General features: G+C 46.3%; 1 protein-coding gene across 1 annotated transcript in view; it reads right to left on the bottom strand.

The window, feature by feature from the left end:
* Positions 1–2,477, bottom strand: part of CRYL1 (crystallin lambda 1) — a 234,080-nt gene extending 231,603 nt beyond the window's left edge. The window contains exon 1 of the mRNA XM_040426222.1: positions 2,328–2,477. Within this exon, the coding sequence (XP_040282156.1) occupies positions 2,328–2,368 (41 nt within the window). The 5' untranslated portion in view covers positions 2,369–2,477. The remainder of the gene's footprint in view (positions 1–2,327) is intronic.
* Positions 2,478–13,284: the final 10,807 nt, after the last annotated feature.

The following is a 13,284-nucleotide window of genomic DNA, read 5'->3' as shown; positions in this document are numbered from 1 at the left end:
ACAACGGAACCCCATTTTGCGGAATGGAACACAACGGTCGTGTGCATGAGGCCAAAGAGCGACGCCTGTCATCTGCATGTCATACTGACTCACAGTATTATTTCACTACCAAAGCAGACTCCCTATGCGTGTTACTGCAAGGCACAGTGTTCTATACTACTATAAAGGCTCTCTGTAGCCAGGAAATACCGGTAGTCGTTTTTTAACGCAATTCGCCGTGAATAAAAAAAAAAAAAAGTCGTACATACCCCAAAATTGTATCAATTAAAAGTACAGATCACCATAAATGCTCAATTTTAGACATTCCTGGGAAACCCTTGCTGTATGTGGGTGAGCATTACCCTGCTGAAAAATGCCAGTTAGAAGCCCTGCCATGAGAGGCCACAGGATGTCCTGCACATATCGTTGAGCTGTTATTTTTCCTCGTATCACTACTAGGGGTGACCCACTGTCATATATGATGGCCCCCCAGATCATCACACTAGAAGATAGGGCAGTGTGTCGTCACACAGCAAAGGCAGGATTGAAGCACTCACCATGAGGCCTCCATACTGGAACGTGACCATTGTGTTCCCAAATGGAACCTGGATTCATTGTTATGAAGACGATATGGTTGCGTTCTGTAGAAGTCCAGGTTTCTCATTCATAACTGATAAGGGTGCCATGACCCCAAATGTCCTTCTGGTAAGTGCCTGGAAACAGTCCAGGGAAAGACAGGGGTGAGTAATGAAGGTACCACCTATGTCTGGATGGTAGACAACAAAACTGTTAGAGTGGCTTATGCGTGTTGGTGGATCTGTCTGGGCCATCCAAAGCCTGTTTGCCATGTGCGTGCCCTCATGTAACCACTGCTCCCAATACCTCCTAACAGCTAGATTAGAACAGGTTAAATGGTGGGCAATTCGTTAAAATGACCATCTTGCCTTTCTCAGTCCAATAATGCAGCCCCTCTGAAATGTCTTTGAGTGTGTTGTACAGGCATGTCTAGGAGTCAACAATCCCTCACCAAGAGGTACAATACCCAAAAGTAGCCTCTGGCAGCCTTTTTGTAGGGTAGCGGGGGAAGCACTTTTACGCCCTTTTGTGCAAAGACCCAGTGTCTAATCAAAGAACACCTGTATTAATTTACATATCTGCCTGACATAACTGCATGCTGAGTTTTGCAGCAATTCGACATTTCTATCTGGGTGTGTTACTTTTTTTTTTTGTCAATGAGTGTAGTGTTATGTATAATATTCTCACTATGGAGTATACTATAACCGACTATTTTTTTTATTACTTTACACATAGGGGTGGTACCAGGGAGCGTGAATTTTTCTTAGTCTCGCACGCTTAAAAAGGGTTATCCAACCCCTATAATACCCCCGTAAATGCCCGGGCCCCTCACACAAATTGTACTTACCTCGCTCCCAGGAACCCACGTCGCTTCTGATGCCCGCACGGCCGCTGCTGCATTTCCCTGTTGCGCGGATGAAAACATCCTGTGATGGGGGGGATGGGGTTCAGGGGACAGCCATGCTAGGATGGCTCGTTCCCGTCGCGGCTTGCTGTTGGCTGCGCCCCCCTTGCCGGATGTTTTCATCTGCGCAATGGGGAGATGCAGCAGCGGCCGTGCATATGGGGGGCCTTATGGGTGTTGGATAACCCCTTTAAAGTGGGAATGCTTAAATAAAGGAATGAACACAATAAAAACATTTTTTCAAAAACATATTGTGCAATTGCTATTTATGCAGTTTCCTCATCTACCAGTGTTATTATTTAAATCTGCTGAATAGCATTAATCAGAGGATGTGTTCCTGAAACCCATGTGTTTAGAAAGACACAGACATTTAACTTCAATGTGTAAGGTTATCCAGGATCAGCTCTTTGCTTCCTGTTTTTGGAGGGGGATGGGGACAATTTTGGAAACTTCAGGCTCAAAACTAACAAGAATCACAAGAGTCGCTTAAAAGCAATATGTCATTTTCTGTATAATCTATAAAATTTTAATATATTTAGTCCAAAATAATGAAATCCGTAAATCAGAAATAACTATTGAAACGCCTCCATAACATCTCTATTCTACAGGTACAGTAAATTGACATAATTTGTTTTTCCGTCATATGTTAAATATGAGATCAGAATATCCGACACTGGGAATAAACAGGCTCTTGCACTTCAATTACTGTAGAACTACAAACCCCAGCATGTCAATGTTGGAAGTTGTATTTCTACAGCAGCTGATAAAAACTAAAATTGCTGACTTTTTCTATCGACTATGCAAACACAAATGTAAAACAAATGCCCGCAGGAATTGCTATTCTAGCAGCACGCCTTATATCAGTTACCTTCCAATAATCACAACACTCCCTTCCTTTGGGTCAGTCATGTTCAGCGGCTGCGTGATTTGTCTACAAGTGAGGATTTCAGGAAGGATCCAGCCAGTACTAGACTAGCAGCAGTGTGTCACAACCCACACTATGTACTTGGTGCCTGCTTGATGTCTCATACAACCCTTGCTGTGATTGGCTGTCCTGCGAGGCTCCAGCCTGAGACATAAAAGCTGCACGCTGATTGGCTGCTGATATCTAGTCCAGCGCTCCGCCTTCATTTCATACACATCTGTTATGGCAGACACAGTGTCTCAGGATTGTTCTACCTGGGATTTTATTGTAATTATTTGTAAGGAAAAAACTCTTCAGAAGCCTAGCGTGAAAAGAAGACTCACCAAGCCAGTCGGTTAACCCCTTTGTAGCCTGAGGATTGTACATACACCAATGGCAAACCTGCACTAATAAGGCCGTTGTTTTGGTCCGCATGTGGACCCATTTACTTCAATGGGGCTGCAAAAGATGCGGACAGCACTCCGTGTGCCGTCCGCATCCGTTGCTCCGTTCTGTGGCCCCGCAAAAAAAATATAACATGTCCTATTCATGTCCGTTTTGCGGACAAGAATAGGCATTTCTACAATGGACCGTCTGTTCCGTTCCGCAAATTGCGGAAGGCACACGGGCGGCTTCCATGTTTTGCGGACCGCAAAAAACGGAACGGTCGTGTGCATGTAGCCTTAGTCGGAGATTCGCATACACAGCAATTCTTATGTATGCTTCCTGTGTACGTATGCTTACATTACATTAGGGATGCCACAGGGAATTTAAAGTCTTCTCCACGATCTGTCATCTCTCTGATCACAGGTGGTCCTACTGCTGAGATCCCCCATTCCTGATCAGCTGTAATCTGGGGAAACACAACAGAAAGTGTACATTAAAGAGGTTGTCCCATTACAACAACTTATCCCCTATCCGTAGGATAAAGAAGAGGAGGTCCGACTGCTGGGGCCCCTGCCGATCAGGAGGACGGGACACGTGTTCCCCCAATGGAGCAGGAGACATGTAAGAGTGCTACTGCACCATTTAATTTCATGGGGCTGCCTGAAATGCAGACTGCAGTGGTTATACCCCCGCCGATCAGACACATCACCTATCCTGTGGAAAAGGGATACGTTGTAATAGGACAACCCCTTTAAATGGTGCCTACAGGATCAATGGGCTGTCTGTGAACTGTACATAAGTGTAGGGTCCTCGTGAGAGAGAGGGGAAGATGCTGCTCTCATTCTAGATAATTTATGGACCCCCAAATACGAGACTCCCTTCTATTAGCTGAGAATGCCCTAATACAGTATTTAAAAATGTGTTTCTAAGGGTTGGTTCAAATCACGTTTTTCCCATCCATTTAACGTACACAAAAAACGTATACGTTAAACAGATGCCTCTGACAGATACCATACAGTGGCACCATAGAGTTCCATTGTAAAATAAAAAAAACGTGGTTTGCTGCATTTTTGTATCCTTTTTGTCTAACATATACGTCAAACGTTCACATAAAACACGATGTGAACCCACCCTGAACCAGAGAGCTGAAAATCATTGGTGCTACTGGTTTACTACTGTTATGTAATCAGTCCTGAAACGCCTGTCCAGCTCCGATCTACAAGAAAAGACTATTGAATAAACAGGCCTATGATGTCCGACGTACACAAATATAAGATTTCCTCAATGCAATGAAGTACGAGGCGGTAGTAAAATACTGCGCTCTCGCTATACACAGGACGCCTTTAGTCAATCATAAATTGTCAGTTACAAATAAAACTAACACCTAAGAGTGTAACATATTGTTGCCTCTTTGGCCTGATCTGCTTACAAGAGAAATTATAATGATAGATTGGTTACCTAATAACGAAAATGTGTGCCAAATGTGATAACAACACAAAGAGTGGAGTCTAACACTAGACCAATGAGGAGAAATGAAGCTAAGACATAAAACCTCTTTGCATAGTTTGCTTTCTACCTACATGCGTATAACATATTAGATTGAAGGTTTATATACAAAGGTGTATATGACCATGAACAACCTCCATAATACCGCACCCATATAAGTCTAATGGACCTATTGTACCTCTGTATAAAACTGGAGATATACTGAGGTACAATGGGGTCCGTTAGACTGCAATGACTGCCAAAGTATGGCTGTAACATGCGCTTGTACGTGAGCTAAAAGGACATTGTGTACCTCTGTATGTCTCAGGTTTCATATAGAAGTCTTTTCTATACGACTAATCATGAACACAAACATATTTTATGCCCATTCACTTCAATGAGGCCACAAAAGATGCTGACATCAAACCATGTGCTATTCACATCCGTATGTCCGTTCCGTGGACCCACAAAAGTATAGAACATGTCCTATTCTTGTCTGCATTAGGGACAAGGATAGGACTGTTCTATTGTGGGCCGGATGTTCCGTTCCACAAAATGCGGAACCCACAGAGGCGGCATCCATATTTGGAGGATGTGTGCATGAGCCCTAATACAAAAGCTGACAGAGAAAAACATGGCGCACGCTGCATCAGACACCGTATTAGAGAAGTATTCCCTCCTAAAAACTCTCCTTCTACCGGTATACTTAAAGGGTCCATTCAGAAGTCTGTAGTGTTTTGCGGTCCGCATATTGCGAACCGCAAAACACTGAGAACCGCTCATTGCCGGCACTTAATAGAGGATTCCTATTCTTGTCCGTAGCTGCGGATAAGAATAGGCCATGCTCTATTTTTTGGCGGAGCCACGGACCGGAAATACGGATGCGGACAGCACACTGTGTGCTGTCCGCATCTTTTCTGGCCCCATTGAAAATGAATGGTTCCGCACCCGTTCCGCATAATTGCGAAACGGATCCGGATCTATTCTACGGACGTCTGAATGGACCCTAAGCAGTGGCGTCTCTAGCTTTCAAATTTTGGGGGGGCACACTGGGGGCCAGGACAAAAGTAGGGGGGGCAGCTATAACAATGATACATTTACACAAGTACGCTTAGAAATGCTGCAATACTTTACCCAATACCTAAAACCGCAACAGGGAAGAAAAGTCCAGCTGTCTGTGGATGACACTTTTATAGAAAGGGGGATCTGTGGATGACACTGCCATGGGGGGATCTGTGGATGCCACATACCGTATATAGCATCTTATGCTATATGTGTCATCCACAGATCCACCCCATGGCAGTGTCATCCACAGATCCCCCTCCCTATAACAGTGTCATCCACAGATCTCCCTCCCTATAACAGTGTCATCCCCATTTCCCCTCCATAACAGTGTCATCCACAGATCTCCCTCCCTATAACAGTGTCATCCACAGATCTCCCTCCCTATAACAGTGTCATCCACAGATCTCCCTCCCCGCCTCTCACAGGAGTGTACATATATAAAATAAACATATTTCACATGAACACTTACAGTTACTTGGCTTGGCCCTTGGGGATCTCGGACGCCACTTCAACACTTGGCCGGGGGCTCGGCGGAGCTGATGTTGTGTTTTATCCTAATGAGAAAGATTTCATAATAAGGATTTGGAGAAGGGGCAGAGGGATAGCAGAGCAGAGAGAGGCTGGTGCTGCTACTAGGGGGTCATACCATGGGGGAGTAATAAAACCCACCATAATGCCCCCCAGTAGAAATAATTCTCCTTATAATGTGCAAAACATACCCCCTTATGCCCCCAGTTGAGCTAATGTCCCCCATAATGTGCCAGTATAAAATACCCCTATATAGTGCCCCCAGTAAATGCCTCCATAGTGCTCCTCTCCCCCCTTCCTGCTAGTGCCCCCCATAATGTACAAGTATAAAATGCCCCATATATCGTGCCCCAGTAGATGCCCTCAGTGTCCCCCATAATTTGCAAGTATAAAATACCCCTTCTTAGTGCCCCCCGTAGATGACTCCATAGTACTCCTGTCTCCTCTTCTCCATAGTACCCACCATAATGTGTCCCAGTATAAAATGCTACTGTACAGATCCCCCCATATAAAACACCCCTTCTTTGTGGCCTCAGTAGATGCCCCTATAGTGCCCACCAATAATGTGCCAGTAATAAGTGCCCTCAATAACGTGCCACTGCCAGTAACAAGAGCCCCCCAATGTGCCAGTAACAAGAGCCCCCATCACGTGCCAGTAATAAGCCCCCCATCACGTGCCAGTAATAAGCCCCCCATCACGTGCCAGTAATAAGCCCCCCAATGTGCCAGTAATAAGCCCCCATCACGTGCCAGTAATAAGCCCCCCCATTACGTGCTAGTAATAAGCCCCCCATTACGTGCCAGTAATAAGCCCCCCATCACGTGCCAGTAATAAGTCCCTCAATGTGCCAGTAATAAGCCCCCCATCACGTGCCAGTAATAAGCCCCCCCATTACGTGCTAGTAATAAGCCCCCCATTACGTGCCAGTAATAAGCCCCCCATCACGTGCCAGTAATAAGCCCCCATCACGTGCCAGTAATAAGCCCCCTAATGTGCCAGTAATAAGCCCCCATCACATGCCAGTAATAAGCCCCCCCATTACGTGCTAGTAATAAGCCCCCCCATTACTTGCCAGTATTAAGCCCCCCCATCATGTGCCAGTATTAAGCCCCCCCCATCATGTGCCAGTATTAAGTCCCCCCATCATGTGCCAGTATTAAGTCCCCCCCATCATGTGCCAATATTAAGTCCCCCCATCATCATGTGCCAGTATTAAGTCCCCCCCATCATCATGTGCCAGTATTAAGTCCCCCTCATTATCATGTGCCAGTATTAAGTCCCCCCCATTGTAATAAGCCCCCCCCCATTGTAATAAGCCCCCCCAATGTGCCAGTAACACTATTGTAAAAAAAAACAAAAAAAAAAAACACTTATACTTACCTCAGTGTCAGCGATGCGATGCGATGCAGACTCTTCCTGTGTCCCGCGCTGTAAGGCTCAGGCGGCGCGATGATGTCATCGCCCCGCCTGCGCCGGCCTCTGATAGGCTGCCGGCCTAGTGCCTGCAGCCTATCAGAGGAAGGGGAAGGGACACGCCTCTCCCTCCCCTGCACCTCCGCTGGCACAGGCAGATTACAATGGAGATGAGCGCAATGGAAGCGCTCATCTCCCTGTGCCCGGCGGCGGCGGCGGCTCACTTGGGAAGGGGGGCATTTTAGTTGGGGGGGCACATGGGGGGGCACAGCATGATGTAGGGGGGGCCGTGGCCCCCTCTGGCCCCCCCCTGGCGACGCCACTGACCCTAAGGTTTTTTTTCGAGATTTTAATTTAATTTAAATTATTGATGACCTATCCTCAGGATTACCTGACAAACAAGCATTTCACTCATTAATCGAGTAATTGGCGGAACCTTTACACCACCAGATAATCGCTAACGAGCCTTCCTATGAACCCTTGTCGGCAATCATCTGGCCAAAAATTGGCCCTTAACAGTCCTGAATTCCTATCAACAATTGGACTAGTATCTCCTCTCTGAGCCAGGGGTCACCCCAGCATCTCCCCCTCACTGCTTATCGATCTACAGCTACTTTATAAGACTACTATAAGCATACTATGGCTTGCTCAGTTGTTTAAAAAACAAAATTGTATATAGTGGCTCACCCCCAAGACCATGGAACACCGTGTAGGCCAAGTGGTATAAAAATGCTCTTGGTGTCTAGAGAGCTAGAAAACAGACTGATAAGAAAGGCCTAATTGGTCTATTAAAATGCATTTATTGCAGACATGTTAGAATGTGCACGACCGATGCAGGGAGGCCTATACAGCATCATCCTACAACTTTAAGGTCCCTTTCACACGAGCGAGTTTTCCACGCGGGTGCAATGCGTGAGGTGAACACATTGCACCCGCACTGAATCCGGACCCATTCACTCAGCAGAAACTATTCGGTTTTCAGCTAAAGCTCTATCCAATTCTTTTTTTTTTGGGGTACTTATATCGATTTATCCATACATAATGTAATTAATCATTTTGGTTCAGTAGATACTGCAAAAAACTTACTTTTATAATATGCAAATTACCTTCTACCAGCAAGTAGGGTGGCTACTTGCTGGTAGCAGCCGCATCCTCCTCTCATAAAGACGCCCCCTCCTCATGTTGATTGACAGGGCCAGCTGACGCGCTCGTTCTCTGCTGGCCCTGTCTGCATTCAAAATCTGGCGCCGGCGCCGTACCCGTCTTGAGTCGGCGCAGGCGCACTGAGGGGAGGACGCTCGCTCGGCCGCTCCATCCTCAATGCGCCTGCGCCGGTGACGTCACATCTACACCCGGCGCAGGCGCACTGAGGAAGGAGCGGCCGAGCGAGCGTCCTCCCCTCAGTGCGCCTGCTCCGACTCAAGACAGGTACGGCGCCGGCGCCAGATTTTGAATGGGGCTGTGCAGATGAGCGGTGATTTTCACGCATCACTTGTGCGTTGCGTGAAAATCGCAGCATGCTCTGTATTTTTCACGCAATGCAGGCCCCATAGAAGTGAATGGGGCTGCGTGAAAATCGCATAGCATTCGCAAGCAAGTGCGGATGCAACGCGATTTTCACGCATGGTTGCTAAGGAGATGAGGGATGAGCGACCCGGGTCCCCATTTACTTTATTATTTTCCATTATAACATGGTTATAATGGACAATAATAGCATTCTTTAATACAGAATACATAGTAAAATGTTACTTGAAGGTTAAAAAATTATAAAAACATTACTCACCTCATCCACTTGATCGCGCAGCCGGGATCCTCTTCTTTGTTCTTCTTGAAGGACCTGCAAAAGGACCTTTGATTACGTAATCGCGCTCACCACGTGGTGACGTCAGCTCAGGTCCTGGTAAATGAAGATAGAAGGTGTCATGTGACTAAACTCCATCTGTATTGTGTTCAGTATCATGTGCTTAATGGACGTTATATTTTTTTACCTTTTTGTTGGTAGATATGTATTATAAATAAAAATATGTTGAATAAAGCTTTAAAATTTTTTGATATAGTTTATAACCAAAGTAATTTTTGTGTGAGTAAAGGTTTGAGAAATCATGTTTATATAGTATAAGTGTATTTGTCTTATATTAATGTATATTAAACGTTTACAATTAGTAATGTGGTCTATGTGTTTGTGCTACATAAATATCATTATGCACTGTATATAATAAAGACAACAATAAAATGCATGAAAATAAAACTCTGTTTAATAAAACACAGGTGAGTAAACTTGACATTTTTTTTATTTTTTATAATAACATATATAAAATATACAAAAGAAAAATTACAAATTCAAGAACTGGCCAGGTGGCGATGGGGGACCGTGAAACTGTGGGCCATGGTAGGAGGGTTGTGAAGGGGGGCCAGAGTGCACAGATGGGCCAGCCTCGGATGAGGAGAGGACAGGCTGCCCATAGGAAGTCTGGGCCTGATATGGTTGGCCATATGGCTGACTTGGTAGGCCATAATGTTCCCTACTACTGGGGAAGTGTGGTGGACCCTGTGACCCCTGTGGAATGGCCATTGGGGCGGGGCAGTGCTCCAGACCAAAAAAAATAAACAGGAGCCATTGGCTTCTAAGGCCTCTTTCACACTTGCGTTGTCCGGATCCGGCGTGTACTCCACTTGCCGGAATTACACTCCGGATCCGGAAAAACGCAAGTGTACTGAAAGCATTTGAAGACGGAACCGTCTTCCAAATGCTTTCAGTGTTACTATGGCACCCAGGACGCTATTAAAGTCCTGGTTGCCATAGTAGGAGCGGGGAGCGGGGGAGCGGTATACTTACAGTCCGTGCGGCTCCCGGGGCGCTCCAGAATGACGTCAGAGCGCCCCATGCGCATGGATGACGTGATCCATGCGATCACGTGATCCATGCGCTTGGGGCGCCCTGACGTCACTCTGGAGCGCCCGGGGAGCCGCACGGACGGTAAGTACACTGCTCCCCCGCTCCCCACTACACTTACCATGGCTGTCAGGACTTTAGCGTCCCGGCAGCCATGGTAACCACTCTGAAAAAGCTAAATGTCGGCTCCGGCAATGCGCCGAAACGACGTTTAGCTTAAGGCCGGATCCGGATCAATGCCTTCCAATGGGCATTAATTCCGGATCCGGCCTTGCGGCAAGTGTTCCGGATTTTTGGCCGGAGCAAAAAGCGCAGCATGCTGCGGTATTTTCTCCGGCCAACAAACGTTCCGTACCGGAACTGAAGACATCCTGATGCATCCTGAACGGATTACTCTCCATTCAGAATGCATTAGGATAATCCTGATCAGGATTCTTCCGGCATAGAGCCCCGACGACGGAACTCTATGCCGGAAGACAATAACGCAGGTGTGAAAGAGCCCTAAACTGAAAATTTTTGGAGCCAAATTGAAAATATATATAATTATAATAAATAAAAAAAGACTTGGAGAAGATGAGACGCAGGTCACAGTAATGAGCCAGCTCTACATATAGGAGAATACAGCACCACATACCTCTTACATCCAGTGACATCTCCTGTCATGTAGACCTTCTCTTTCCTCTTCTCCTTTATTTGACCCAGACCTCCATGACAATGTCTTTCAGCCGCATCTCGTCTCTACAGAGTTTATTACAGACACGTTTGATTTTTCAATTTTTCCATAAACCCACCCATCCTAGGTGTCCCAACAATGCCATCCTGCTGCCACTCCCAATACTGTGCCCGTGGTGCTCCCCAATGCCCAAAGTACTATACTGCTGAAAAAATAGTGACCCCACTAGAAATAATGTCCCTATAGTGTCTACAGCAATTATAAATGCCACCTAGAGTGCCCCCCAGTAATAATAATAAAACCTTAGATTCCCCCACACAAACACACACACACTGTCCACACATAGTAATTTCCCTACACACTGCCCACACAGTAGTAACTTCCCCCCTCACAGAGTAATTTTCTCCCACACTGCCCCATATAGTAATTTCCCCAAACATAGTAATTACTCCCCCCACTGCCCCCACAGTAGAAATATGCTCCACAGAAGTAATTTCCCCTCACTGCTGTGCGTCCCGGGACAGGCGAGCGTGATGATGTCATCACGACCGACTGCGCTGGGATTTCACTACCAAATAGACCAGGACTCACAGCAATGAAGTCTGTAGCCTGTAGCGAAGGTGATCGGCGGAGGGGCAAAGAATTATTGGCTCCCATGCCCCACCGCAATATTCAGCTACAGCACGGCAGCCAAGTCGCAAATGGCAACAAGGCTAAAAAGTCTTGTTGCCATCTGGAAATTTTAAGGCGCATTGACGACCATTTTGGTCACCATCTGGAGTGCTGCAGGGGCCAGACATGTGCCCATGGGTGTGCCAATTTTCCAGGGCCACAAAAATGTCTGTCTGATCATTTGGCGCAGTGGCTGCCTCAAGAACGATTCCGATTGTTCTCAGCAATCGGTCTGGAGGCAAACTCCGCAAATAAGGTGCCAGACTTCTGGCATATAAATAAAACTGGTCCTCCTTCCGGGCTCTAGCCAAATAATCCAGGGCCTGGCTATTGACCAGAGCTTTGGCAGGAGGCATGGGGCATCTCCTTTGCTGGCTGGGTAGGGGCAAAGTGGGGGGGGGGGGGGATTGACTCCCGAAGCAGCGGGACGCAAGGCTGCAGAGGTGCTGGGTCTTTCTGCACTCTCTGAAGGAGGTGGGCCAGAGGGGGTCTCCTCCTCGCAGGTGCTGGGGAGCCAACTCGTCTGCTTCCTCCTCAAGCTTGAATGGAGCTTAGCCGCGCCCAGGCCATTGATACTAGTCGTGACGTCACTGGGCCTGCGGTAAACAGCGAGAAGGCCGCGGCACTACTGCCAGCGCCACTGCCTTCTCAAACAGCTGATCGGCAGAGGTCCCGGATGTCGGACCCCCGCCGATCAGATGCTGATGAGTTTTAAAAAACTGCAGAACCCCTTTAATGGAGTGGTAAAGAACTGGCCAGAGCGAGAAGGACCATTATGGTAATAACCTGTGATATATTATATAGCAGGACCATGCTACACCTTAGTTAAACAGTTCACTACTGCAAAAAGATCCAGCAGGGGCTGGACACACTGTATCTGAGTAAATACAGGCGAGGCATAGGGCTGGCTCCTGCTGAGGAAAGGTCTGAGCTAGCTGTCCCGCTGAGTCTCTTCTCCTATTCAATGATTCCTAACTGCAGAACACTAGGGGTCTGACTGCTCTCCTTATATACAGTTTCTGGCTGAACTAGAATCCTCTAGTGGGAGGGGTGGAGTGGAGAAATACAGCCCAAATAAATACAATGTTACACTTTCCGTCTCCCATAGACTCGTAGTAGACCTTCAATGATACTCAATGGCAATGACACCGCAGTTTTTCCAGACAAAAACAAGTCTTCAGACATAATAAGATAGGTAAACCAGACATCCAAAAGGTCAGTCTGTCTGGTTTAGGTGGTAAACAAGTCAGGCTTTCTCCGTCCAAAACATACTGTTCTTCAACCTTATGGTAACTGTGGAAAATTACTAGCTTCTCACTATTAGAGAAGAGTCTACTGGGAGGTTCCCCTCTGACTGTATCTTGATAAGAACTGTCTGTATATTCTGGTTATTTTCCAATACACTACTTTAAAAAATGTATTTACTCTGAGTTTTCTAGAATATACTTTATTGTAATTACTTGATGTATGTGCAGGGGCCTGGCCTATGCAATAAAGAGGTCAGAGGCCCTGGAGACATAGATCATTGCCACCCTGAAACTAGAGACAAGCATAACTGTGGACAGTTGGAACAGATCTTGTTCTCAGGAACTTTTTGATAAATTGCCCCCAAAGTCTGTAACTTTTTCCATATGTCTTTCAAACTGTGAATATGATGTTAAAACAATTTCAAACCAGTTTCCCTATGCCTTAGGATTGCCTATATAAACTAAACTTTGACAATATACCGCAGACAATCTGCTGCACCTCCAGCCAGTGTGTTGTCTCTTCTTATATGAAAACAAAGAGAAATTACCTCCTTTAA

This window comes from Bufo bufo, chromosome 3, assembly GCF_905171765.1.
Source record: "Bufo bufo chromosome 3, aBufBuf1.1, whole genome shotgun sequence".
Taxonomy (NCBI): Eukaryota; Metazoa; Chordata; class Amphibia; order Anura; family Bufonidae; genus Bufo; species Bufo bufo.
This window is presented reverse-complemented; position numbering and strand designations above follow the sequence as displayed.